The 27264-nt window shown below is 51.7% G+C and overlaps 1 protein-coding gene across 3 annotated transcripts in view; it reads left to right on the top strand.

Moving 5' to 3' along the window:
• The window catches only part of Ire1 (serine/threonine-protein kinase/endoribonuclease Ire1), a 148793-nt gene that overhangs the window by 32323 nt on the left and 89206 nt on the right, over nt 1-27264 (top strand). For all 3 annotated transcript variants that reach the window (XM_069338944.1, XM_045742067.2, XM_069338945.1), the window contains 3 exons: nt 8022-8148; nt 12253-12455; nt 20178-20360. In XM_069338944.1, the coding sequence (XP_069195045.1) occupies nt 8022-8148; nt 12253-12455; nt 20178-20360 (513 nt within the window). The remainder of the gene's footprint in view (nt 1-8021; nt 8149-12252; nt 12456-20177; nt 20361-27264) is intronic.

Genomic DNA, 27264 nt, shown 5'->3' with positions numbered 1-27264 from the left:
GTGGATGGACGATGGAACTTAGGTGGGAGGCAGTATGAATGAGGGGGGGGGGGGGAGAATCAGTGAGAGAGGGGGGGGAGAGAGATGCTAGGAGGGAGGGGGAGGTAGGGAGAGATGTTAGGAGGTAGGGAGAGATGCTAAGAGGGAGGGGGAGGTAGGGAGAGATGCTAGGAGGTAGGCAGGAAGGGATGGAAGTAGTGAGAATTAGGGAGGGAAAGGCAGGCTGGCAGGCACAGGCAGGCAGGCACAGGCAGGCAGGCAGGCAGGCTAGCTTGCAGGCAGGGAGTGAGTGGTAGTCACGCGGTTGAACCGCGTGACCTTGAGAGATGGGATGTAGGGGGCCGGGTGGTTTGTTGGTGGTGGGGGTGAGACCGGCTCATTCCCGAAGATAAGCCTAACACACACTACCCGTTAGCATGATGGCAGGGGGGGAGGCAGGCTGGCTGGAAAGGAAGCAGGCAGGCAGGCAGGCAGGCAGGCTGGCTGGCAGGCTGGCAGGCTGGGAAGGAGGCAGGCTGGGAAGGAGGCAGGCAGGCAGGCTGGGAAGGAAGCAGGCTGGCAGGCAGGCTGGCAGGCAGGCTGGCAGGCTGGCAGGCTGGCAGGCTGGCAGGCTGGGAAGGAGGCAGGCTGGGAAGGAGGCAGGCTGGGAAGAAGGCAGGCTGGGAAGGAGGCAGGCTGGGAAGGAAGCAGGCTGGCAGGCTGGGAAGGAGGCAGGCTGGGAAGGAAGCAGGCTGGCAGGCTGGGAAGGAGGCAGGCTGGGAAGGAAGCAGGCTGGCAGGCTGGGAAGGAGGCAGGCAGGCAGGCTGGGAAGGAAGCAGGCTGGCAGGCTGGGAAGGAGGCAGGCTGGCAGGCTGGGAAGGAGGCAGGCTGGGAAGGAGGCAGGCTGGCAGGCTGGGAAGGAGGCAGGCTGGCAGGCTGGGAAGGAGGCAGGCTGGCAGGCTGGGAAGGAGGCAGGCTGGCAGGCTGGGAAGGAGGCAGGCTGGCAGGCTGGGAAGGAGGCAGGCTGGCAGGCTGGGAAGGAGGCAGGCTGGCAGGCTGGGAAGGAGGCAGGCTGGCAGGCTGGGAAGGAGGCAGGCTGGCAGGCTGGGAAGGAGGCAGGCTGGCAGGCTGGGAAGGAGGCAGGCTGGCAGGCTGGGAAGGAGGCAGGCTGGCAGGCTGGGAAGGAGGCAGGCTGGCAGGCTGGGAAGGAGGCAGGCTGGCAGGCTGGGAAGGAGGCAGGCTGGCAGGCTGGGAAGGAGGCAGGCTGGCAGGCTGGGAAGGAGGCAGGCTGGCAAGGAGGCAGGCTGGCAGGCTGGGAAGGAGGCAGGCTGGCAGGCTGGGAAGGAGGCAGGCAGGCAGGCAGGCTGGGAAGGAGGCAGGCTGGGAAGGAGGCAGGGTGGGAAGGAGGCAGGCAGGCAGGAAGCGATATATGGGTGTTGAAGTGAACTGTGAACCACGTGACCTTTGAGAGTGTGTGTGTGTGTGTGTATGGGTTTGGGGTGGGGGGTGGGGGTGGTGTGTCGGTGGTGGGGGAGAGGGGGAGGTGTGTCGGTGGTGGGGGGAGAGGGGGAGGTGTGTCGGTGGTGGGGGGAGAGGGGGAGGTGTGTCGGTGGTGGGGGGAGAGGGGGAGGTGTGTCGGTGGTGGGGGGAGAGGGGGAGGTGTGTCGGTGGTGGGGGGAGAGGGGGAGGTGTGTCGGTGGTGGGGGGAGAGGGGGAGGTGTGTTGGTGGTGGGGGAGGGACCGGCTGACTCCGTAAGCCTAACCACACTCCACAGACCTGTGACCCAGATTTGTTTCTTAAATGTACAGTACATCATCGTATATTTTAGGCAGGATGTGCCTGCAGGCTGGCAGGAAACATCCAGAGGATGTTTGCCAGACGTCTTAATAATCAGTTAGGAACAATTAAGGACTTTTATAAAGCGGATCAGGACTTCACTTATTGATGAGTACAAACAAAACACGGTCGCATTTACGTCATGAACCTGACGATTTTTTCCCCTAGAGTTTTTTCATAAATTTTTCGGAAAAATTTCTTTTTACATTTCTAGTTTATTTTTCCCCTCTATTTCTCGTATACGAACTTACATGTTAACCGACGGGTCTCGTCCCCAAGGGGTTCGGAAACCAAGTGGTGCTCTGTATATATATATATATATATATATATATATATATATATATATATATATATATATATATATATATATATATATATATATATATATATATATTTTTATATATATATATATATATATATATATATATATATATATATATATATATATATATATATCGTACCTAGTAGCCAGAACGCACTTCTCAGCCTACTATGCAAGGCCCGATTTGCCTAATAAGGCAAGTTTTCATGAATTAATTGAAAATCGACTACCTAACCTACCTAACCTAACCTAACTTTTTCGGCTACTTAACCTAACCTAACCTATAAAGATAGGTTAGGTTAGGTTAGGTAGGGTTGGTTAGGTTCGGTCATATATCTACGTTAATTTTAACTCCAATACAAAAAAATTGACCTCAAACATAATGAAATGGGTAGCTTTATCATTTCATAAGAAAAAAATTAGAGAAAATATATTAATTCAGGAAAACTTGGCTTATTAGGCAAATCGGGCCTTGCATAGTAGGCTGAGAAGTGCGTTCTGGCTACTAGGTACGACATATATATATATATATATATATATATATACAGAGCACCACTTGGTTTCCGAACTTTAGTTATCCGAAACTTCCAGTTTCCCAATTGGGGTTGGGGAATCATGCTACCCGAACAAAGTTCGGGTAGGAAGGGGTCCGCCAAGCGTCACGCCGGCTTGTGGTGGTGGGTGGGCGATGGTCCAGTTTGCCCACTGTGACTTCACAGATTCACGGCCTATTATTCCTATTATTTTGAATTGCCTTAAGGCTAGAATGTTCATTCTGTGCTTTTGTTTTACATATCTGCACAATCAAGAAACATCTGTGCACCATGTTGGCTCCAAATGCATGCATTGCGTCAGTGATGGCTGACTGGTGGGTGGATGGACGATGGAGCTTAGGTGGGAGGCAGTATGAATGAGGGGGGGGGAGAATCAGTGAGAGAGGGGGGGAATTAGTCAGAAAGGGAGGGGGAGGTAGGGAGAGATGTTAGGAGGTAGGGAGAGATGCTAAGAGGGAGGGGGAGGTAGGGAGAGATGCTAGGAGGTAGGCAGGAAGGGACGGAAGTAGTGAGAATTAGGGAGGGAAAGGCAGGCTGGCAGGCACAGGCAGGCTGGCAGGCACAGGCAGGCAGGCTAGCTTGCAGGCAGGCTGGCAGGCAGGGAGTGAGTGGTAGTCACCACTCACTCTCAAGGTAGTGACCTTGAGAGATGGGATGTAGGGGGGCGGGTGGTTTGTTGGTGGTGGGGGTGAGACCGGCTCATTCCCGAAGATAAGCCTAACACACACTACCCGTTAGCATGATGGCAGGGAGGGAGGCAGGCAAGCTTGCAGGCTGGGAAGGAGGCAGGCAGGCAGGTAGCGATATATGGGTGTTGAAGTGAACCGTGAACCACGTGACCTTTGAGAGTGTGTGTGTGTATGGGTTTGGGGTGAGGGGAGAGGGGGAGGTGTGTCGGTGGTGGGGGAGGGACCGGCTGACTCCGTAAGCCTAACCACAGTACATCATCGTATATTTTAGGCAGGATGTGCCTGCAGGCTGGCAGGATGTGCCTACAGGCTGGCAGGCAAGCTGGCAGGCAGGCTGGCAGGATGTTCCTGCAGGCTGGCAGGCAAGCTGGCAGGCAGGCTGGCAGGATGTGCCTGCAGGCTCGCAGGCAAGCTGGCAAGCAGGCTGGCAGGCAAGCTGGCAGGCAGGCTGGCAGGCAAGCTGGCAGGCAGGCTGGCAGGATGTGCCTGCAGGCTCGCAGGCAAGCTGGCAAGCAGGCTGGCAGGATGTTCCTGCAGGCTGGCAGGCAAGCTGGCAGGCAGGCTGGCAGGATGTTCCTGCAGGCTGGCAGGCAGGCAGGCTGGCAGGATGTTCCTGCAGGCTGGCAGGCAGGCAGGCTGGCAGGATGTTCCTGCAGGCTGGCAGGCAGGCAGGCTGGCAGGATGTTCCTGCAGGCTGGCAGGCAGGCAGGCTGGCAGGATGTTCCTGCAGGCTGGCAGGCAGGCAGGCTGGCAGGATGTTCCTGCAGGCTGGCAGGTAGGCTGGCAGGATGTTCCTGCAGGCTGGCAGGCAGGCAGGCTGGCAGGATGTTCCTGCAGGCTGGCAGGCAGGCAGGCTGGCAGGATGTTCCTGCAGGCTGGCAGGATGTTCCTGCAGGCTGGCAGGATGTTTCAGCAGGCTGGCAGGATGTTCCTGCAGGCTGGCAGGAAACATCCAGAGGATGTTTGCCAGACTCCTTAATAATCAGCTAGGAACAATTAAGGACTTTTATAAAGCGGATCAGGACTTCACTTATTGGTGAGTACAAACAAAACACGGTCGCATTTATGCTATGAACCTGTCGATTTTTTTCCCTAGAGTTTTTTCGTAAATTTTTTCGGAAAAATTTCTTTTTACATTTCTAGTTTATTTTTTCCCCTCTATTTCTCGTATACGAACTTACATGTTAACCGACGGGTCTCGTCCCCAAGGGGTTCGGAAACCAAGTGGTGCTCTGTATATACAGAGTGCCACTTGGTTTCCGAACCCCTTGGGGACGAGACCCGTCGGTTAACATGTAAGTTCGTATTCGAGAAATAGAGGGGAAAAAATAAACTAGAAATGTAAAAAGAAATTTTCCCGAAAAATTTATGAAAAAACTCTAGGTGAAAAAATCGACAGGTTCATAGCGTAAATGCGACCGTATTTTGTTTGTACTCACCAATAAGTGAAGTCCTGATCTGCTTTATAAGAGTCCTTAATTGTTCCTAACTGATTATTAAGACGTCTGGCAAACATCCTCTGGATGTTTCCTGCCAGCCTGCCTGCCAGCTTGCCTGCCAGCCTGCAGGAACATCCTGCCAGCCTGCCTGCCAGCTTGCCTGCCAGCCTGCAGAAACATCCTGCCAGCCAGCTTGCCAGCCCAGCATGCAGGAACATCCTGCCAGCCTGCAGGCACATCCTGCCAGCCTGCAGGCACATCCTGCCAAAAATATACGATGATGTACTGTACATTTAAGAAACAAATCTGGGTCACAGGTCTGTGGAGTGTGGCTAGGCTTACGGAGTCAGCCGGTCCCTCCCCCACCACCGACACACCTCCCCCTCTCCCCCCACCCCAAACCCATACACACACACACTCTCAAAGGTCACGTGGTTCACGGTTCACTTCAACACCCATATATCGCTACCTGCCTGCCTGCCTCCTTCCCAGCCAGCCAGCCAGCCTGCCTCCTTCCTTCCCAGCCAGCCTGCCTCCTTCCTTCCCAGCCAGCCTGCTTGCCTGCCTCCTTCCCAGCCAGCCAGCCAGCCTGCCTGCCTCCTTCCCAGCCAGCCAGCCTGCCTGCCTGCCTGCCTCCTTCCCAGCCTGCCTGCCTACCTCCTTCCCAGCCAGCCTTCCTGCCTCCTTCCCAGCCTGCCTGCCTGCCTCCTTCCCAGCCAGCCAGCCTGCCTGCCTCCTTCCCAGCCTGCTTGCCTACCTCCTTCCCAGCCAGCCTTCCTGCCTCCTTCCCAGCCAGCCTGCCTGCCTCCTTCCCAGCCAGCCTGCCTGCCTGCCTGCCTCCCTCCTTCCCAGCAAGCCTGCCTGCCTCCCTCCTTCCCAGCAAGCCTGCCTGCCTCCTTCCCAGCCTGCCTGCCTGCCTGCCTGCCTCCTTCCCAGCCAGCCTGCCTGCCTGCCTCCCTCCTTCCCAGCAAGCCTGCCTGCCTCCTTCCCAGCCTGTCTCCTTCCCAGCCTGCCTGCCTGCCTCCCTCCCTCCCTGCCATCATGCTAACGGGTAGTGTGTGTTAGGCTTATCTTCGGGAATGAGCCGGTCTCGCCCCCACCACCGACAAACCACCCGCCCGCCCCCCCTACATCCCATACTCTCTTTTAACACTTTCGTGCACCCCGCGCGCCACCCCTCGACAGGGCGATATGGGCCCCAGCGTGTCACGGAAGCGCGTGTCAATTCCGAAAAGTGTATACTCTCTTCAACTTTGTCACCTCAATTTTCGTTCTACAAGATTAAATTTGGTATCATTGTGTTCGCAATAAAATTCTCTATAGCACTAAATGCATATAAACTCCAAAAGCCCGGCTAATTACCCGCAGCAAGCAGAGAAAGTGCGAACGAGTTACCCGGGAGCGCGCAAACGCGATAAAATGTTTTCACTATTTTCACTCTGGTCACCTCAATTTTCGTCCTAGGTCTTTCATTTTGGTCTCAATGGGTTCGTAATAGAATTCTCTAGAGGAATATTAGCATATAAAATAAAAAACCTGGTCACGCTCCAACCGCCGACGAGTTGAAGACGGGCCACGCGTTAGCCATGAGTGAGCGCTCAGACGCCTTCCTGCTACACTCCCAATTCCCGCCCACATATGTTTAGTATTATTTCCTAGTGGTAATCTCAATTTTCGTGTTACAGCGCTCATTTAGGTATGAAAATGTTCCTAATAGAATTCTTCAGATGGATATGTGCATATAAGGGCCAATTGAAGAACAACATTGCCTGTACAATATGGGAAAGTATGAAAAAAAAAAATAAATAAATAATAAAAAAATTTGCACTTACCAGCTCAGTGTTGTGTGTTGAACATGACATGGGTTGAACATTTGTTTTATCCACTCCACCTGCTCCTGGAAAACATTTCCTGCAGGGTCAACCCATGTTTTGTATAGGTGGAGTGGATGGTGGGAGTTAAGTCTCACATGCTTGTACTTCTCCTGTACACTACTCAGCTTCTGCTTTTCACGCCTTTCTTTTGCAATTTTCTTCCTGGAAGGGCCTTGTTCATGATCACTATCCATCGTGGAGTAAGCATAGATAGTTTCTGAAGCTGCAGTAAGAAATATAGCCACGGAAAATAGCCGAAATGTTCACACGTTTGAGACGCGAGGGGAGGCGACACCGGTCACAACAGTGGAGCGAAAACAATGGGCCGACGGCGTGTGCCACGCCGCCTGCGGGCCACTAGGCACAACAAAGAAAATGGGAAGACATCGGCGCGCATTTTAAAACCAGTCCCCAAAAAAATCGGATCAAAACCTGATTTTTGGCTAATTTTTAAAGTGGATGACGCAATGCTGCGTCATCCCCAGCATTACCGCTAGTAAAAGGATGACGCAATGCTGCGTCATCCCCGAGCGAAAGTGTTAAAGGTCACGCGGTTCAACCGCGTGACTACCACTCACTGCCTGCCTCTGCCTGCCAACCTGCCTTTCCCTCCCTAATTCTCACTACTTCCATCCCTTCCTGCCTCTCTCCTAGCATCTCTCCCTACCTCCCCCTCCCTCTTAGCATCTCTCCCTACCTCCTAACATCTCTCCCTACCTCCCCCTCCCTCCTAGCATCTCTCTCTCCCTCCCTTTCTGACTAATTCTCCCCCTCTCTCACTGATTCTCCTCCCCTCTCTCATACTGCCTCCCACATAAGCTCCCTCATCCATCCACCTACCGGTCAGCCATCACTGACGCAATGCGTGCATTTGGAGCCAACATGGTGCACAGATGTTTCTTGATTGTGCAGATATGTAAAACAAAAGCACAGAATGAACATTCCAGCCTTATGACAATTCAAAATAATAGGAATAATAGACCGTGAATCTGTGAAGTCACAGTGGGCAAACTGGACCATCTCCCACCCACCACCACAAGCCGGCGTGACGCTTGGCGGACCCCTTCCTACCCGAACTTTGTTCGGGTAGCATGACTCCCCAACCCCAATCGGGAAACTGGAAGTTTCGGATAACTAAAGTTCGGAAACCAAGTGGTGCTCTGTATAAGTATATATATATATTTATTTATTTATTTATTTATTTATTTATTTATTTGTAGTACTGTGATTGTATATATTACATTCGTTGACAATGCCAGGTAAATTATTGCTTTACAATATTAGGACTTTTGGATCTGGAGCTTTGATTGTGTTTGTGTGGTTGCAGGTGGACTATTAGCAGTTCCCATGACAACTGTAGCACCCCAGACCCTGGCTCACTTTACAGAAGAATTTATGCATCTCACACATGAGTATGCTGATGGTTCTGATGGTCTGCTTATTAAAAAACTGAGGTAAAGTGCATATTGTTTTACTTTTTGCTCAGAAATTTAAGGAAATTTTATTTTAATATAATTTTTGGGGGGAGCCCCGAAGGAAGGGAAGGAATTATCAGGGGAAAGCGCTAAGCCATGACGACTACATAGCACTGGGAAGGGGTCAGGATAAGGATTTGGGATGGGATGGGAGGAGGAATGGTGGCCAACCACTTGGACAGTCGGGGATTGAACTCCGACCTGCATGAAATGAGACCGTTGCTCTACCGTCCAGCCCAAGTGGTTGGGCGGGGAGCCCCAGAGCTATCCAGGCTGATATTGCTAATATTAGACTTTGGCATCAGTCAGTGTGAATGGAGTTCTTAGTCCTACTAGGGACCACGAGCCAGAACCTGGCCCCCCTCAGAGAGGCACGAGGAGCAATGGCCTATAGAAACCTTTTGTGTGGTTGGACGCATTCTATGTCTGCCATCGACCGGGTCAGGCACCCAGAAAGGTAAGCATCCTAAAACAAACCCCCTATTCTGGTTAAGAAATTGCTACTGAGAGTCAAATTAGTGGACAGAACTCCCCAAACACAAACAAGCATGACGTCACCACGTCGCTCCGCTGCCATCTGCACAGCTCCCCGGGAGGGGGAGGGGGAACCCCAGACCCCTTGTGCCGGCTACACACAACTCCAGTTCTAAGGCTGATGCGCTAGTCGAAAATTGTGTGCTCTGGCTCCTTAACACTTTCGCACTCTCGGCGCTAAAAAAAAAACAATACCCCAGATGCTTTCGGCACTTCGCGCGCCTACGCGGTAAGACCGAAAAAGTGTACACTCTTTTGACTGTCCTGACAATAATTGAAGGCGCACGTATTTAAATTTGGTATCACTGTGTTCGCAATGAAATTGTCTATAAGAGCATACCTATAAAATGCCGCCCAAGCATAAGGAGTATCAACACCAAATAAAAAACTATGCAGATCACTCGCCAAGAGCGCCAAACAGCAACAAAATGTTTCCACTCTCTTAATGGTTGCGAAGCCTACAGTTGTCCTACATCGCTAATTTTGGTATCATTGGAATCGCAATAAAATTCTCTACACGGACATATGCATATGAATGTTTAATATAGGTAATTGCCCACTCGCAAGAGTGTGTGAAGTGGAGAGTAGTTAGCCGCGAGCGCACTGGCGAAAACACAGGGGGGAAATCATGCTTGGAAAGTTTATACATTTCCTGACTCTACTTTTCTATGTACGTATTTCTTTTTTATACCAATGTGTTCGCAATAAAATTTTCTATAAGATGAAATGTATAACAATTGTACAAAGCATGTGTAAGAGAAGCGCCAAATATAGAACCACGTCGCTCAGTATGCGTTCGCGGCAGAAACGAACGCATTGTTTTCGTTCGTTTGATGTTTGTCATGTTTATACTTGTTGAAACATCTTATAATTTGTATGACAGTGATCGCAGTAAAATTCCCTACACAGACATATACATAACACATACAAATATTTCCCACGTGTTGGATATATCAACAGCTAAAGGGAACCCACTGCCACATGCCTGCCACACCCAGAGCCACACCCGCTACACCCCCAAACATACTTTGTGTTTTTTTTTTTTACTCATACTTTACTCTTTACTTTTTTTACTTTACTCTTTTTTTTTTACCCACTTCACGTAATTGTTCTGTTAGGCTTACCGAGTTATAGTAGTTATCCATATACAAATGATAACCCTTGTTGACTAGGGGCGCCATCAACCCCATCACGGTTTCCACTGTCGTTTTTCCAATTACACAATACACATCAAATTTATATATGTAGCCTGATTTCCCTTCGGCCAACATATAAAATTTTACACCATATTTATCAGGCTTGTTGGGATTGTAGACCTTGAAAGAGAGGCGGCCGAGCCAACCCATTGTACCCTCATCGAGACTCAATTCTTTTTTGGGGATATATACAGATATATACAGATTCAAATTTTTCTGAAAATTTTCGGTGAGGGAGAACGGGAATTTCATGGAGAAAAATCTGAGAGTATCCCCATCCATTTCGGTTAGAAAATGGAATTTATAGAAATATTTTTTCGCTGGACTACAGGCGTCGTCTGTTATGCGGAAATGTAAGAAAATACGGTGACGACTCATGGATAATCTAAAGCGCGAAAGTGTTAATTGGTTCTCAGTAATTGAATTGGTTCTCTGTGCTTGTGTGGTGTGGTGGCTGTCTTCTTGGAGGTGCGCCAGCCAGGAGTAATTCTTCAGTTCTCGGACTGCATGCGCCTAGGGTTCCCTTCCCTATTGTGCCTGATAAGTACTATCCTTAGGGCTTGGGGTCTCCTTCCACAAGTCCCTTGGGTTCTGCCTCTGCTTGGTCATTTGCTGCTCGGCTTCTGACTGCCCTTGCACACCGTGTTCTGCAGTGTTCTGGCATCCTTGTTCACCTTAGGGTAAGAGGCAGTTTGCACTGGTAGTAGCGCAGGGTACTACACAGCTAGTTTCCACCTCTTATAGCTGCCGGCCCTGTTCAGCTTGGGTACGCTGTCCTCTTGCAGGGTTTTCTTTTTCTTTTTGTTTTCCTGCCTGATAGGGGGGTCTGCCTTTGGTTGTTGCCCCTGGTGTATAGCATATACTTCTCTGTTCTGGTGGTACCCCCCTTGCTAGGTCCCTGTGAGTGTACATGTCCCAGGGGTTCAGTTACTTAGAAAGTTGTTGGTAGACCTGGGTGCCGGGTAGCAGTACCTTGCCTGGGCTTCCCTGAGAGTGAATTCTGTGTCAGGACCCTGGGAATCCCCACGGGGGCACGCAGGTCCAATGGATGTGACTCCTGAGTCCTCCCCCTCACTTTATGCGAGTTTGAGGGTTTCTCTGTTCCCTTGTCTCAGGGTGACTCATTTTTTTTTGCCTCCGTCATGCTGCCTGCTGGGTCGGTGATACTTTCGACCCAGAGTCCTGTGAGTTTTGTTGCTTGCTGGTGACTCAGTTTACCCAGTCTACTGATGACAATATTCGGGTGCAGGCGGCGCAAGCGTTGTACGTTAGGTTTAGGCTGTTGCAACGCGCTAGATTGGTTGCTGACCCGGAAGCCCTAAGACTGCATCGTTTTGATTATAGGGACCCGGACTTGGGGATGTTGGTCACTTCGGCCTTGGTTCAGACAGCACCTCCCTCATCCTTTCCCTATTGTGGTTCAGCCGGCTGATTTCTGGTGGGGTCCTTAGGTTGTTGATGCTTGGTTGGTTAGGCCGGGGGTGCATCGTGGGTTGCGGCTTTTCACTGTTACCTGCTCACTGCGTTGCCTTGGTGGCAGTGGACATGCTTTTGTTAACCCTGTTTCCCTCCTTCCCTGTTCCTGGATTTGGGTCTCCCAGGTCATCCGCAGTGTTCTTTGGTCCAGCCTGCCTGTGGTCTTTTCTCATACCTTCTCCATTCGTACATTGCTGCTTTGGCTGCAGTCTTCATACATTGCTGCTTTGGCTGCAGGGGGATGGGCTTCCCCTTCCCCCTCCCCCTTCCGGGGAGGGGGGAGCTGTACAGACAGTGACATGGTGAAGTCATGTTTGTTTGCTCATATTCATTTGGGGAATTCTGTCCATTAATTCAGCTTTCAATAGCAATTTCTTAACCAGAATAGCGGTTTGTTTTGGGGTGCTTACCCTTTGGGTGCCTGACCCAGTCAATAGGGTCAATGACAGACATAGAATGCGTCCAACCACACGGGGGGGTTTCCTATAGGCCACTGCTTTTCGTCCCTATCTGAGGGGGCCAGGTTCTGGCTCATGGTACCCGGTAGGCCTAAGAACTCCATTCACTTGACTGATGCCAGAGTCTAATGCATTCATATCAGCCTGGTTAACTCCGGGAAGCCTCCGGGTCTCACCCAAAAAATGGCGTTTCATTACATTCAACGCTGGTTTTTTAGGATAATAAAATATACAAAGAGCTGTTAAGTAATTTTGAAGTAATGAATATTGTAAACAAAGATGGTTTTAACTGCTAAATTTACAGCAAATGATAACCAGTCTACTATCACATGATTATAAAATTAGATATATCATTATTGAAGTGCTTGGCCTGTACAATTACAAAATATATCTTGTTAAATAGTTTTCATTTTCAACAGCCCGACAATTTACATTGGAGAGTGTAGTTCAGGAGTGTATGCTGTTCCTGCCCTGGTTGATGCTAACACGGCCACCATCTCACATAGAGGCTCACAGTTGTTACTGGAAGGGCCGCCTGGATCTCGTGGAACTCTTGGTTCTCGTCATTCTAAGAGTGCTAGCGATGCAGATGAAGAAAAGAAGACCGATGTCCTCCTGCTTGGTAAGTGGCTTCTTGTGTGGATCTTGAAGTAATTTTTCCTTTATATGGAGCATGGAGGCAAGGGGTGAGGGGAGGGAGCATGAAGACAAGGGTGAAAGGAGAGAGCATGGAGGCAAGAGTGAGGGGGGAGGGAGCATGGTGGCAAGAATGAAGGGGGAAGGAGCATGGAGGCAAGGGTGAAAGGAGGGAGCATGGAGGCAAGGGTGAGGGGAGGGAGGATGGAGGCAAGGGTGACAGGAGGAAGCATGGAGGAAAGGGAGCATGGAGGCAAGAGTGAGGGGTGGGAGCATGGAGACAAGGGTGAGGGCAGGGAGGATCGAGGCAAGGGTGAGGGCAGGGAGTATGGAGGCAAGGGTGAGGTGAGGGAGTATGGAGGCAAGGGTGAGGTGAGTTAGCATGGAGGCAACTTTGATTACCTTGAGAGCAAGGATGAAGGTGGGCAAGGGTGAGAGCAGGGAGCATGGAGGCGAGGGTGAGGGGAAGAAGCATGGAGGCAAGGGTGACAGGAGGGAGCAAGAAGGAAAGGGAGCATGGAGGCAAGGGTGAGGGCAGGGAGAACGGAGTAAAGGGTGAAGGAAGGGAACATGGAGACAAAGGTGAGGGGAGGGAGCATTTAGGCAAGGGTAAAGAAAGGGAGCATGGAGAAAAGGGTGAGGGGAGGGAGCATGGAGGCAAGGGTGAGGGGAGGGAGCATGGAGAAAAGGGTGAGGGGAGGGAGCATGGAGGCAAGGGTGAGGGGAGGGAGCATGGAGAAAAGGGTGAGGGGAGGGAGCATGGAGGCAAGGGTGAGGGGAGGGAGCATGGAGGCAAGGGTGAGGGGAGGGAGCATGGAGGCAAGGGTGAGGGGAGGGAGCATGGAGGCAAGGGTGAGGGGAGGGAGCATGGAGGCAAGGGTGAGGGGAGAGAGCATGGAGAAAAGGGTGAGGGGAGGGAGCATGGAGGCAAGGGTGAGGGGAGGGAGCATGGAGAAAAGGGTGAGGGGAGGGAGCATGGAGAAAAGGGTGAGGGGAGGGAGCATGGAGAAAAGGGTGAGGGGAGGGAGCATGAAGGTAAGAGTGATGGGAGGGAGCATGGAGGCAAGAGTGATGGGAGGGAGCATGGAGGCAAGGGTGACGGGCGGGAGCATGGAGGCAAGAATGAGTGGAGGGAGCATGGAGGCAAGGGTGAGGGGGAGGGAGCATTGAGGCAAGGGTGAAGGGAGGGAGCATGGAAACAAGGGTGAGGGATAACAAAAGCAAGTGGAAAAAGTCATGTTTATATTAGTTTCTGTATCTATAAATTTATTATTAAATAATTAATTATAATAATGTATATATTTTTGTATGCCAAGCTCTCCTTTAATTTCTGGGGGGAGCCCCGTCGGCTCCCCGGAGCTATCCCAGGCTGATATGCTAATGTCAGACTTTGGCATCAGTCATGTGTATGGAGTTCTTAGGCCTACCGGGGACCACGGCCAGAACCGGGCCCCCTCAGAGAGGCAAGGGGAGCAATGGCCTATAGAAGCCCCCGTGTAGTTGGAAGCATTCTATGTCTGCCATCGACCGGAACAGGCACCCAGAAAGGTAAGCGCCCCAAAACAAACCCCTATTCTGGTTAAAATTGCTACCTAATACCGAACTAGTGGATAGAACTCCCCAACCGAAAACAAGCAAATTAGTGTGACGTCACACACTGCCGCGCCGCTGTCTGCGCAGCTCCCCCCTCCCCGGGAGGGGGAAGGGGGAGCCCCAGACCCCCCGCGCCGGCTACCCACACCTCAGTTCTTGAGGCTGATGCTATAGGCGATGGTCGTGTGCTCTGGCTCCGGTGTCGCTACTGCACTGTGCTTTGAGTGTGGTGTTAGTTTTGTGGGTGCGAGAGCCAGGAGTTATCTTCAGTACTCGGGCTGCATGCGCCTAGGGCTGCCTTCCCTAGGTGCCCTGTAAGTACTGCCCTTGGGGCTTGGGGCCACCTTCCACAGGCTCCTCGGGGTCTGCCTCTGCTGGTCCGTTTTACCTTTCGGTTTTTCGGCCGCCTGTTGGGCTCTTGGGGGTTCTGTTCTCCCTTGTTACCGGCAGGTAAGAGGCAGTTTGCACTGGTAGGGGCGCAGGGTGCTGCTCAGCTTGTAATTCCCGACATCGCGGCCGGCTCTGTTCCTTGGGGTTCGCTGTCCTCTTGCGGGGTTTTGTTTTTCTTTTTGTTTTTGCCTGGTGGGGGGTTCTGTCATTTTATTCAGTTTGTTTTTGCCCTTCCACTGTTCTCCTCGGTGGCGCCCCCTGCTAGGTCCCTGTGAGTGTACACGTCCCTGGGGTTCAGCTTTAGAAGTTTGCTTGGTAGTTTTTGGGCGCCGGTTTGCAGCACCCTGCCTGGGACTACCTGAGCGCGAGTCCTCTTAAAGTAAACGCTCAGGACCCTGGGAATCCCCTAGGGGGCGCGTGGGTCCGATGGATGTGACCCCGGGGTCCCCACTCGCTGTGTGCGAGTTTGAGGGTTGCTCGGTCCCCTTGTCTCAGGGTGACCCTCATTGTTTTTGCCTCTGCCACGCTGCCTGTTGGGTCGGTGATACTTTCGACCCTGAGTCCTGTGAGTGTTGCTGCTTGCTTGTGACTCAATTTACCCAATCCTCTGATGATTCTATTCGGGTACAGGCGGCACGTGCGTTGCAGTCTAGGTTTCGTCTGTTGCAACGCGCTCGGTTGGTTGCTTCCCCGGATGCCCCGGGGCTGCCCCGCTTTGCTTTTCGAGACCCGGACTTGGGGGTGGGGGTCGCTTCGATCCTGGTTCAGTCCGCACCTCCTCGTCCTTCCCCTTCTGTTCGTTCTGGTCCCCCGCCCCTGCTTCCGGCCCCGAAGCGTCTGAGGGTTTCGGGGTCGGAGCAGGGGTTACTTGATCTCGAGACTCGGGCAGCTTCGGGGGTTGCCCCTTCCGGGGGGGCGGCAGAGGCATTCGAGTCTTGTCTCCCGGCCGAAGCTTCAGGGTCTGACCAGTGGGCCCCCCTTCCTCCAGCTTTTCCGGCTGCTCCGTCCTTGTCTTGTGGGGTCGGGGCTTGGGGAGAGGACTCGGCCTCGGGTCCTGTGGTGACGGACCTCGAGGCTGGGGAGGGGCTGACTTGGGGGCCTTGGGCCCCGCTGGACCCCGCCTGGGTTTTTCTTCCCACTGAGCGGGGCTTATTGTTACAAGGAGTGGGGTTTTCTTTCCCCCCCTCTGCGTACGAGTTGGATTTGGTGTCGGCCCCTGCCCGGGTACGGTTCCGTGTTCCCCCGGGTACGTCGGTTCCGTCCTTCCGGAGGTTTTCGGCTTATCGCATCCAACCTGGTGTGGTGCGAGCGGCCTTTGCAGCTTACCTCCTGCGTGACCCGGATTATGCCTCGGAAATGGATCCGTCCACGTTCAGGTTTGGGACTTCGTTCCCTTTCTGGCTCTGTTACGAGGTTCCGGAGTCATCCTGGCTAGCAGACTGCCCCTTGTTTGGTCTGGATTCCTGGCATTCCTTCTGTCGTTCCCGCACGCTGGAGTGGCGGGAAGCTTCCACGGTGCTTCAGGTTTTCCTGGGGGGTGAACTTGAGTACCTGAATGAGTGCTTGTTTGCCCCTGCCCTTCCCCGCGATGTGGGCGTTATTCAGCTCCATGTGCAGGTTCCCTCCCTTTCGGCGGCGCTCGTGGCGGAGGACTTGCGCGCTCGGGGCCTTTTGTGTTCGGCCTTGCGGTTCTTTTCCCTCCTGGAGCTGTCTTCGGATTGGCTCGTGGAGGATGTGGGGACGCTTGGGTCCGTCCCGGGGTCCGGCACCTTGTCCTCGGCTGCGCGTTCGTCGGCTGCCTTGTTGAAGCTGTTCACGCCGATTTTGCGGGATGCGGTTTCCCCTGTTCTATGCTTCCCGTCTCGCGTGTCGGCAGGCGGTGCTGGGTTCCTCCGTGGAATCTGCTTGGGCTCTGGCTCTTAGGCGTTCTTCACCTTTTTGTCCTCTCCTGTTTGGGGAGTCGGCCGTGGCGCAGTTTATTCAGGCTGCGTCGGCGGCTTGTCGTCCGATGTCGGACTTGTTGGTTTTCCGGGGGTCCCGGGGTGGGTCTTCCCGGAAAGGTCGTGCCAGGGCTCGGGGTTCCTCTCGTCGTGGTAGGCCTCTGGTGTCAGGTTTGGGGTTGGCTCCTCCTGCGGACCCTCCCTCGTCTGGTCGGCGCGGTGTTCGCGCTGTGCGGGGTTCTGGGTCTCGTAAGGGTCGCCGGCCCTTTCGCGGTTTGCCCCTTTGACGGGGCGATGGGGGGGCGGCTTGCGCTGTTCGCCCGCGCCTGGTCCCACGATTCGTGGGCCTTTCGGGTCGTGTCTCGCGGCCTGCGGTGGCGTTGGGTGGCCCCTCCCCCCTTTGGGGGGTCGGGGCTGGCGGGGCAGGCTTCTTCCCCTGCGCTCTGTCGAGTCGTCTTGGAGTGGGTACGCTTGGGCGTCGTCGAAACGATGTCGTCCCTCAGATGGGTTTCCCGTCTGTTTCCGGTTCCGAAACGGGACTGCGCGGACCTGCGGTTCATTCTGGACTTGTCCCGTCTGAACCCCTGGGTTCATTGCCCCTCCTTTCAGATGACTACGCTGTCTCAGGTTCGGCTCCTCTTGGAGCCGGGTGCTTGGATGGTGTCCCTGGACCTCCGGGACGCTTATTGGCATGTCCCGATTCATCTGCGGTTCAGGGACTGGCTCGGTTTTGTAGTGGGGCGTCTGAGTTACCGCTTTCGTTGTCTCCCGTTCGGGTTGAACCTGGCACCTCGCGTGTTCACACGCCTTACACGGGTTGTGGTGGCTCGTTTGCGTCTCCTAGGTGTTCGGGTGTTGGCCTACCTCGACGACTGGCTGGTTTGGGCTCCCAGCCAGTCCGCTTGCTTGCTAGCCAGGGATTTGGTTCTTTCCCAGCTCGCCGGGTTCGGGTTCTTGGTGAACTGGAGGAAGTCCCATCTGGTTCCCTCTCAGGTTCGGACTTGGCTGGGTCTCGTGTGGGACTCTCGGACCGCCTCCTTGTCTCTCCCTCCGGAGTCTCTCCTGCGGCTGCGGTCCCGCCTTCGTCTGTTTCTGGAGGGCCCTCGGGTCACCCGGCGGTTGCTCGAGGGGCTGTGCGGGAGCCTGAACTTCGCGATGGTGGTCTACCCGCCGGGTCGGGTTTGGCTTCGACGGCTGTTCTGGTTCCTTCGGGGTTCCCCCTTCCGCCTCTCTCGCGATCGCAGAGTTCGACCCCCGGGGGACTTGCGTCGGTTGCTGCGTCACCGGCTTCCTCTTCGGGTTTTTCGGGGTTCAGTGCCTTGGCGCCTACCCGAGCCCTCGCTCGATGTGTACACGGATGCGTCGTCTCTCGGCTGGGGTTTTGTGACCAGTGCTCACCAGGCCGGCCAGGGGCGTTGGGATCCGTCCTTCCGTCGAGCTCACAGTACGGTGCGGGAGTTCGCGGCAGTGTGGTTTGCTCTGGGGAGGATTCGGGTGGCCCGCGGATCGACGATTCGGCTCCATTCGGACTGCTCTCCGGTGGTTCATTGCCTGAACCGCGGGGGTTCGATGCGGTCCTTGTCTCTTTGGGGTTGGTCGCTTCGGGTGACTCGTCTGCTGAGTTCTCGGGGTTTGGCTCTCCTGGCGGTTCACGTACGGGGCGTGTCCAACGTCTTGGCCGACGCCCTGTCTCGCTTCGTTCCCCTCTCCACGGAGTGGACGGTCGACGACGAGTCCTTCCGTTGGCTTTGCCAGACGTTCGGGCGCCCCGAGGTGGACCTCTTCGCGTCGGCGTGGTCGCGGCGTCTTCCCGTTTATGCGGCGCCCTTCCCCGATTGCGAGGCCGTCGGGGTCGATGCCTTTCGGCTCGACTGGTCGAGGTGGGGGTTCCTGTACCTCTTTCCCCCAGTTCGGCTGTTGCTCCAGGTCCTGACTCGCTTAGAGACTTACCAGGGGAGAGTTGTCCTTCTGGCCCCTTGGTGGCCGGCCCAGCCTTGGTTTCAGGCGCTGGTTGCTCGGTGTCCGAACCCGAGGGTTTTCCCGCGGCTCCGCCTCTTTCAGCAGATCGGGCCGGTACGTCACGTAGCTGGTTCGATCTTCTCCTCGAGTCTTCGCGTATGGTTTTTTTGACTCGAGTCTATCATCATCTCTATGGTGATCAGGTGGCCTCCTTGTTGGTGTCCCACCTGAGGGCTTCTTCTCGGCGGCAGTATGAAGTTTCCTGGCGGTCCTTCCGTTTCTTTTTGCGTCTTCGTCGTGTTAGCTCCTTGTCTGTTCGGGTGGTCTTGTCCTTCCTCTCGTGGTTGTTTCAGGACCGTCATCTTATGCCTAACACTGTCGCTTCGTATCGTGCGGCGCTGGCGGAGCCGCTTCAGCTTGCTTTCGGTATCGATGTTACGTCTGCGCCGTTTCGCAAGCTGTCTCGTGCATTGTTTCACCTCCGGCCTGCTCATGCGTCGCCTGAGCCGTCCTGGTCTTTGGACAGAGTGCTCGCTTTCCTTTCATCTCCTCGTTTCGTTGTGGCCCCTTCGGTCCAGGATTGTTTTTCCAAGGCACTTTTCTTGTTGGCTTTGGCCTCTGGGGGTCGGGTAGGGGAGCTTCATGCTCTCCTCCGGCGCAGGGGTTTCTGCTCTTTTGGTCGTGGTGATAGTTTTGTTCGTTTGCAGCCGTCTCCTTCTTTTCTGGCGAAGAATGAGACTGCTGCGTTCCGGAGGGGTCCATGGGTGGTTGATGCTTGGTTGGTCAGGCCGGGGGTGCATCATGTTTTGTGTCCGGTTGCGGCGCTTCGCCGTTATTTGCGCGCCACAGCTTCTGTGTCCGGGGACGCGCTGTGGGTTGATCCGGTTTCCCTTCTTCCCTGTTCGCGGGTTCGGGTCTCTCAGGTCGTCCGCAGGGTTATTAGGTCTAGCCAGCCTGCGGTCTATCCCCGTGCCCATGACGTTCGTAAGTTCGCGGCTCTTGCTGCCGTCTTTGGGAATATGTCTTGGTCTGATATTCGGGCGCGGGGATTTTGGCGGTCGAACAGGGTCCTGGCTGCTCGTTACCTTGTGAATGTCCCTGGCCCTCGTCGGGCCTGTGTTGCTTTGGGTCGGCGGTTGCAGCCAGTTGTCTCGGCTTCGAGTTGAGGGGTGAGCGACGACCGCCTCCCGGGTAAGTCCCTCTTTTTCTGTCTGTGGGTAGTTAGCTCCGGGGAGCCGATGGGGCTCCCCCCAGAAAACCAGCGTTGAATGTAATGAAACGCCATTTTCTGGGTGAGTCCCGGAGGCTCCCCGGCATCCCTCCCTCCCTCCGGTCGGCGGTTTTTCGCGTTTTTGACATCCAGCCTCAAGAACTGAGGTGTGGGTAGCCGGCGCGGGGGGTCTGGGGCTCCCCCTTCCCCCTCCCGGGGAGGGGGGAGCTGCACAGACAGCGGCGCGGCAGTGTGTGACGTCACACTAATTTGCTTGTTTTCGGTTGGGGAGTTCTATCCACTAGTTCGGTATTAGGTAGCAATTTTAACCAGAATAGGGGTTTGTTTTGGGGCGCTTACCTTTCTGGGTGCCTGTTCCGGTCGATGGCAGACATAGAATGCTTCCAACTACACAGGGGCTTCTATAGGCCATTGCTCCCCTTGCCTCTCTGAGGGGGCCCGGTTCTGGCCGTGGTCCCCGGTAGGCCTAAGAACTCCATACACATGACTGATGCCAAAGTCTGACATTAGCATATCAGCCTGGGATAGCTCCGGGGAGCCTCCTGGACTCACCCAGAAAATGGCGTTTCATTACATTCAACGCTGGTTTTTTCAGGTTACTATGAGATACCCGAGAATGTGAAATCTGACTTGGTCAAAGCAAGCCCAGAAGACGTGGCCAAGATCACCGATTATGTTTTACCTCTTGGAATCACACACGAAAAAAATAACACCCAGCCAGCTCGATCTCAAGAAGATGTTAGGAGTGAAATGGAGGATACTTATGCCCTTGTTTTAGGTTTGCTTTTTTTGTGAATGTTTACATTTGCAAGGCAGATTATATTTTTAGTATTAGCAGAGATTTAGCCTAATTTTGTTTTTTTACTATTTTCATTAGTAATACTGTATTAACATAGCACCACTTCCTTAATTATATCGTGTTGATATCTTGCACAGACAATATATTCAGCCACTTTTTAAAAGATATTAAACCAAAGTAGAATTTATTGGAATTCCTAAAATTTTAAAATAGAAATAATTAATATAGCCTTTTACTGTAGCACATATAAGGGGCAACAGCTTAAAGCTCAACAAGCAACAATGTAGGACAGAATTCAGGAGCTTCTTTTTCACTCATTAGGTTATAAATCCATTGAACTGGCTACCTGCAAAAGCCATAAATACCAAGCAATTACTTCAGTTCAAAATCCAGTTGGAGAAAATCTTCAGCAATATAGGGGGATCCTTTGACAAGCCATTGGCTTCCTGTCCCCATTCAGGCTACTAGGTAAATTCAGGCAACTCTATAATAAAGAACAGGTACTACACCACACAACAACCGCACTACTATCAAAACTGGACGAACCACTACGAAAACAACACACCCTGGACATGGGGGAAGAACTACCAAAGCCCACAAGAAGTGACATGCAATATGGGAAATCATTCATATTTGCAAACATACAAAGTCTAAAGTCAAAGTCAAGAAATAAAGTTAAAGTTCATAAATGGCCTTCTAATATAATCGAACTCAATATTTGGGGCATTTACAGAAACCCACACAAAAGACCACATGGATAGTGAAATCTGGATCCCAAATTATAATCTATATAGATGTGACAGAGTAATTAGGTCAAGTGGAGGAGTAGGTCTGTATATTAAAGAGGAGCTGGCATGCACAGAGCTCCTGAACTCGACAAATGAGGTGGTAGAGGTGCAGTTCTTGGAATCAAGGTAGAGAATATAAATCTAATTATTATTCTAATATACAAACTGCCAAATGCAACAGTTGAGGAATTCACTGAACAGATCCATAAAATAGAGAATATCCTTGATAACCTAGCAAACCCAGTACCAGATATTATCTTCCTTGGAGACTTCAATCTACTCAGTTTACAATGGAGAATAGTAAACAATAACATTATAGCAGGAAATCAACGTGGAAATAACCAATCACAGGTCAGAGAACTACTGAGATTCTGTGACAAATTCTCGCTCAGTCAGCAGATTACAGAACCGACTAGGAACGAGAACACGCTGGACCTCATATTCACGAACAATGATAAGCTAATTTCAATCTACCTAGTTTACAATGGAGAATAGTAAACAATAACATTATAGCAGGAAATCAACGTGGAAATAACCAATCACAGGTCAGAGAACTACTGAGATTCTGTGACAAATTCTCGCTCAGTCAGAAGATTACAGAACCGACTAGGAACGAGAACACGCTGGACCTCATATTCACGAACAACGGATAAGCTAATCAGAGACATTACTGTCTCACACACTACTTACTCGAACCACAAGCTCATTGAAGTGCAAACTAACATTAATAACGGTAGTAGGCCCAAGAGAAACAACAAGCGAGAAGGGCTATTCAATAAATTCAATTTTAATAATAAAAGGATAGACTGGGAGAAAATAAACAGGGAACTTACAAACATTCAATGGGAAAATGTTCTAGGTAATAAAAATCCTACACAAGGAATAGAAAAACTGACTTCTGAAGCCTATGAAGTCTGTCTGAAACATGTTCCTTTGAGGAAAGCCAGAAAGAGGTCCAGCGTAGAAAGAGAATGCAGACGACACTGCAAAGGAAGAAAAAAGTTAACGGAAATGCTGAAGCAGACACGACTTTCCATACAAAGAAGGAATGATTTAAACAGGGAGATTGAAGAAATCGAACAGAGACTGAAGCATTCATATCAGATTGAAGAAAGGGAACTAGAACAGAGAGCAATTCAAGAAATAAAGAAAAACCCAAAATATTTCTTCACATATGCTAAATCAAAAGCAAAAACCACTGCCAGTATTGAACCTATTCGTACTAGTGAAGGTTCATATACTGAGAATGACAAAGAAATTAGTGAAATCCTAAAAAAAGCAGTATGAGGACATGCTTAGCACCCCAATACATAGCATGAAAGTGGAAGATCCGAACAACTTCTTTATGTGTGATATCCAAACCCCTGTAAATATAACTGATATCAACACAAGCGTGGCAGATTTTGAAAGAGAAATTGACAATATGCCCATGCACTCAGCCCCGGGTCCAGACTCGTGGAATTCAATATTTATAAAGAAATACAAAGTGCCAGTAGCACAGGCACTCAGTATAGTGTGAAGAGCTTGGACACGGGGAAGATACCAGATGCGCTTAAAGCAGCAAACATAGTCCCTCTATACAAGGGAGGTAGCAAAGCATTGGCAAAGAATTATAGACCAGTTGCACGAACGTCCCACATAATAAAAGTATTTGAGAGAGCGATAAGGAGTCAGGTCTCTAGTTTCATGGAGACCAGTGACCTCCACAATCCAGGCCAACATGGATTTAGAGCAGGAAGATCATGCCTTTCACAGCTACTTGACCATTACGACAAAATCACTGAGGCATTAGAAGAAAAACAGAATGCAGATGTGGTATACACGGATTTTGCAAAGGCATTCGATAAATGTGACAATGGAGTGATAGCACACAAAATGAGGTCAATGGGAATAACTGGTAAAGTAGAATGCTGGATACTCAGGTTTCTGTCGAACAGACCACAGAGAGTAACAGTCAACCATATAAAATTGAGTCCAAGTGCAGTTAAAAGCTCAGTACTTCAAGGTATAGTCCTTGCACCACTGCTTTTCCTTATTCTCATATCAGATATAGACAAAAATACACGTCACAGCTTCGTGTCATCCTTCGCAGATGACACAAAAATCAGCTTGAAAATTACCTCTGCTGAAGACATTGAAAAATTACAAGCAGATGTCAACAAAGTTTTCTATTTGGCAGCAGAAAATAACATGATGTTTAACAGTGATAAATTTCAGGTACTCAGGTACGGCAAAAATGAGGATCTGAAACATAGTACAGGGTACAAAACACAATCGAATATTCCCATAGTAGAAAAACAGCATGTCTAGGATTTGGGAATAATGATGTCCGATGATCTAACGTTTAGGGAGCATAACCAAGCAAATATTGTGTCAGTCAGAAAAATGATAAGATAGATTACGAGAATTTTCAAATCTAGGGATCCCATCACAGTGGTTGTACTCTTCAAGTCACTTGTGTTGTCCCATCTTGAGTACTGCTCAGTACTCACTTCCCCCTTCAGAGCAGGAGAGATTGCTGAAATAGAGGGAATACAGAGAACATATATGGCACACATAGACGAGATAAAACACCTAAATTATTGGGATCGTCTCAAAGCTCTCCAAATGTACTCTCTAGAAAGGAGACGAGAGAGATACCAAATAATATACACATGGAAAATACTGGAGGGCCAGGTCCCAAATCTACACAGTAAAATAACAACGTACTGGAGTGAACGATATGGAAGAAAATGCAAGATTAAACCAGTGAAGAGCAGAGGTGCCATAGGCACAATCAGAGAACACTGTATAAACATCAGAGGGCCGCGGTTGTTCATCGTCCTCCCAGCGACTATAAGAAATATTGCCGGAACAACTGTGGACATCTTCAAGAGAAAACTGGACTGTTTTCTAAGAGAAGTGCAGGACCAATGGGCTGTGGTGGGTATGTGGGCCTGCGGGCCGCTCCAAGCGATAGCCTGGTGGACCAAACTCTCACAAGTCGAGCCTGGCCTCGGGCCGGGCTTGGGGAATAGAAGAACTCCCAGAACCCCATCAAGCAGTTATCAAGCAGGTACGTCTCGCCAATCTGAGACCTCACCCCTCACAGTGACTCGTCTTCTGTTGCTTAGGTACTCCCTTATCCAGTAGAGTACTTTCTCTTTCACTCCAGCCTGCATCTCCAGCTTTTTCACTAGCCCCTTGTGTGGTACTGTATCCAAGGTTTTCTGGCAATCCAAAAATATGTAGTCTGCCCACCCCTCTCTTTCTTGTCTGATTTTTGTTGCCTGGTTGTAGAATTCAATTAACCCTGTGAGGCAGGACTTGTCCAGTTGGTTGATACCTTGTTGATGGGGTTCTGGGAGTTCTTCTACTCCCCAAGCCTGGCCCGAGGCCAGACTTGACTTGTGAGAGTTTGGTCCACTAGACTGTTGCTTGGAGTGGCCCGCAGGCCCACATATCCACCGCAGCCCGGTTGGTCCGGTACTCCTTGGAGGAAACAATCTAGTTTTCTCTTGAAGATGTCCACGGTTGTTCCTGCAATATTTCTTATGCTCGTTGGGAGGATGTTGAACAACCGTGGACCTCTGATGTTTATACAGTGTTATCTAATTGTGCGTATAGCACCCCTGCTCTTCACTGGATCTATTCTGCATTTCTTCCATATCATTCACTCCAGTATATTGTTATTTTACTGTGCAGATTTGGTACTTGGCCCTCCAGTATTTTCCATGTATATATTATTTGGTATCTCTCTCGTCTCCTTTCTAGTGAGTACATTTGGAGAGCTTTGAGATGATCCCAATAATTTAGGTGCTTTATCACGTCTATGCGTGCCATCCCTGAACCCATGTTGATGCTGTGTTACAAAGTTCTTTCACTCCAGATGTTCCACTAGCTTTCTTCGCACAATCTTCTCCATCAGCTTGCATGGTATGCAGGTTAGGGACACTGATCTGTAGTTCAGTGCCTCATGTCTATCCCTTTTCTTGTATATCGGGACTACATTAACTGCTTTCTAAATGTGTATGGAGTATGTGCATGTGAATGTATATGGAGTTCTGTGTGCCTACCGGGGACCACAAGCCAGAACCTGGCCCCCTCATAGAGGCACGAGGAGCAATGGCCTATAGAAACTCCCCCCCCCCCCCCCCCGTATGGTTGGAAGTACTCTATGTCCGCCATCGACCGGATTAGGCACCCAGAAAGGTAGGCATCCCAAAACAAATCCCTATTCTGGTGAAAATTGCTACAAAAAGCCAAACAAGTGAATAGAACTCCCCAAACAGAAATGAGCAAACGAGTATGACGTCACACGTTGCCGCGCCGCCGTCTGCGCAGCTCCCCCCTCCCTGGGAAGGGAAAGTGGGAGCCCCAGACCCCCGTGCCGGCCATCCACACCCCAGTACTGAGGCTGATGCTATAGGCAATGGTTGTGGGTTGTGTGCTCTGGCTCCAGTGGTTGTTTCAGCACAGTGCCTTGTGTGTGGTGACTGTCTTCTAGGTGGTGCATGAGCCAGGAGTGATTCTTCAGTACTCGGGCTGCGTGCACCTAGGGTTTCCTTCCTTAGGTGCCCAGTAAGTACTGCCCTTGGGGCTTGGGGCCACCTTCCACAAGTTCCTTGGGTTCTGCCTCTGAGTTTACTGCTTGGTTTTTGGCCGCCCTTTGTGTGCTAGGGTGTTCTGTCTCCCTTGCCTGCCTTAAGGTAGGGGCCAGTTTGCACTGGTAGGGGCGCAGGGTACTGCGCAGCTTGTTTTCACCAATCATAGCGGCCGGCTCCACCTGGATACGCTGTCCTCTTGCGGGGTTTTCTTTTTTTTTTGTTTGCCTGCCTGGTGGGGGGTCTGCCTTGGTTCTTACCCCCCTGTGTTCTGAGTACGCTTCTGTTTCCAGTGCTTCCCCTTACTTGGTCCCTGTGAGTGTACACATCCCGGGGGTTCAGTTCTTAGAAGGTTGTTTGGTAGACTTGGGCGCTGGTTAGCAGTACCCTGCCTGGGCTTCCCTGAGCATGAGTTTCGTCTCAGGACCCTGGGACTCCCTACGGGGGTGCATGGGTCCGATGGATGTGACCCCTGAGTCCCCCCCCCCCCTCGCTTTGTGCGAGTTCAAGGGTTGCTCTCTTCCCTTGTCTCAGGGCGACTCTCACTGTTTTTGCCTCCGTCTGCTGCCTGCGGGGTCGGTGGCACCTTCATCCCGGAGTCCTGCAAGTTTTGTTGCTTGTTTGTGACTCGGTTACCGAGTCTAATGCTGACTATGCGGGTGCAGGCAGCACGGGTGTTGCACATTGGGTTCAGTTGGTTGCAACGTGCTAGGTTGTTTGCTCCCCTGGAAGCCCCAAGGCTGCCCCATTTTGGTTATTGTGATTCCTTGGGGGCCCCCCCCCCCTTCCTCCCTGTGTCCGGATCCTTACCATCTGTGGGTTTGGGGTCGGGGCGGGGCTTTGGTGGTCTTGAGACTTGGGCGGTCTCAGGATTGCCCCTTCTGGGATAGTGGCAGAGGCATTCGAGCCTGTTCCTCCAGCCGTGTTGTATGAGTCTGAAAGTGAGCTCCCTTCCTTAGTAATTTTCCGGCTGCCCCGGCTTTTTCTTGTGAGGCTGGGGCTTTGAGGGGACGGCTCAGCCCCGGAGCCTGCAGTGCAGGTTCCTGGGGCTGACTTGGGGCCTGCAGTGCAGGGGGGCCTGACTTGGTTTTTGGATGCGTGGTTTTTGGATGCGTGTTGGAAAATTGGTTGTGACATTTTGTTTGGCCCTTTGCGTGCTTCTTCCTGTGGCCTTTCTTGTTCGTCTGTGTTCTTTGTTACATGGTGGGGCACAACCCCGTCTTTTGTTGTCTTATCTTGGTCACTCATTCCTTGATTGTCTTGCAGTGCCTGGCTTAGCCCTTCCATATACATTGGATTCTCTGTACTCACCTAGTTGTGCTTGTGGGGATTGAACTTTGGCTCTTTGGTCCCGCCTCTCTAATGTCAGTCAACTGACATCACCATGGCCTCTGTGTGTTATTGGTCATGTCCCGTTCGTTCCCATTTGCTGCCTGTCTTCCTCGTTCCCCATCTTCCCTCTACACTCTTGTCCCTAGCTGCTGGTGCTGGGCATTTTTTCTGATCTTTTTC

Source organism: Procambarus clarkii, chromosome 40, assembly GCF_040958095.1.
Source record: "Procambarus clarkii isolate CNS0578487 chromosome 40, FALCON_Pclarkii_2.0, whole genome shotgun sequence".
Classification (NCBI taxonomy): Eukaryota; Metazoa; Arthropoda; class Malacostraca; order Decapoda; family Cambaridae; genus Procambarus; species Procambarus clarkii.
Note: the sequence above shows the minus strand (reverse complement) of the source record. Positions and strands in the feature narration are given on the sequence as shown.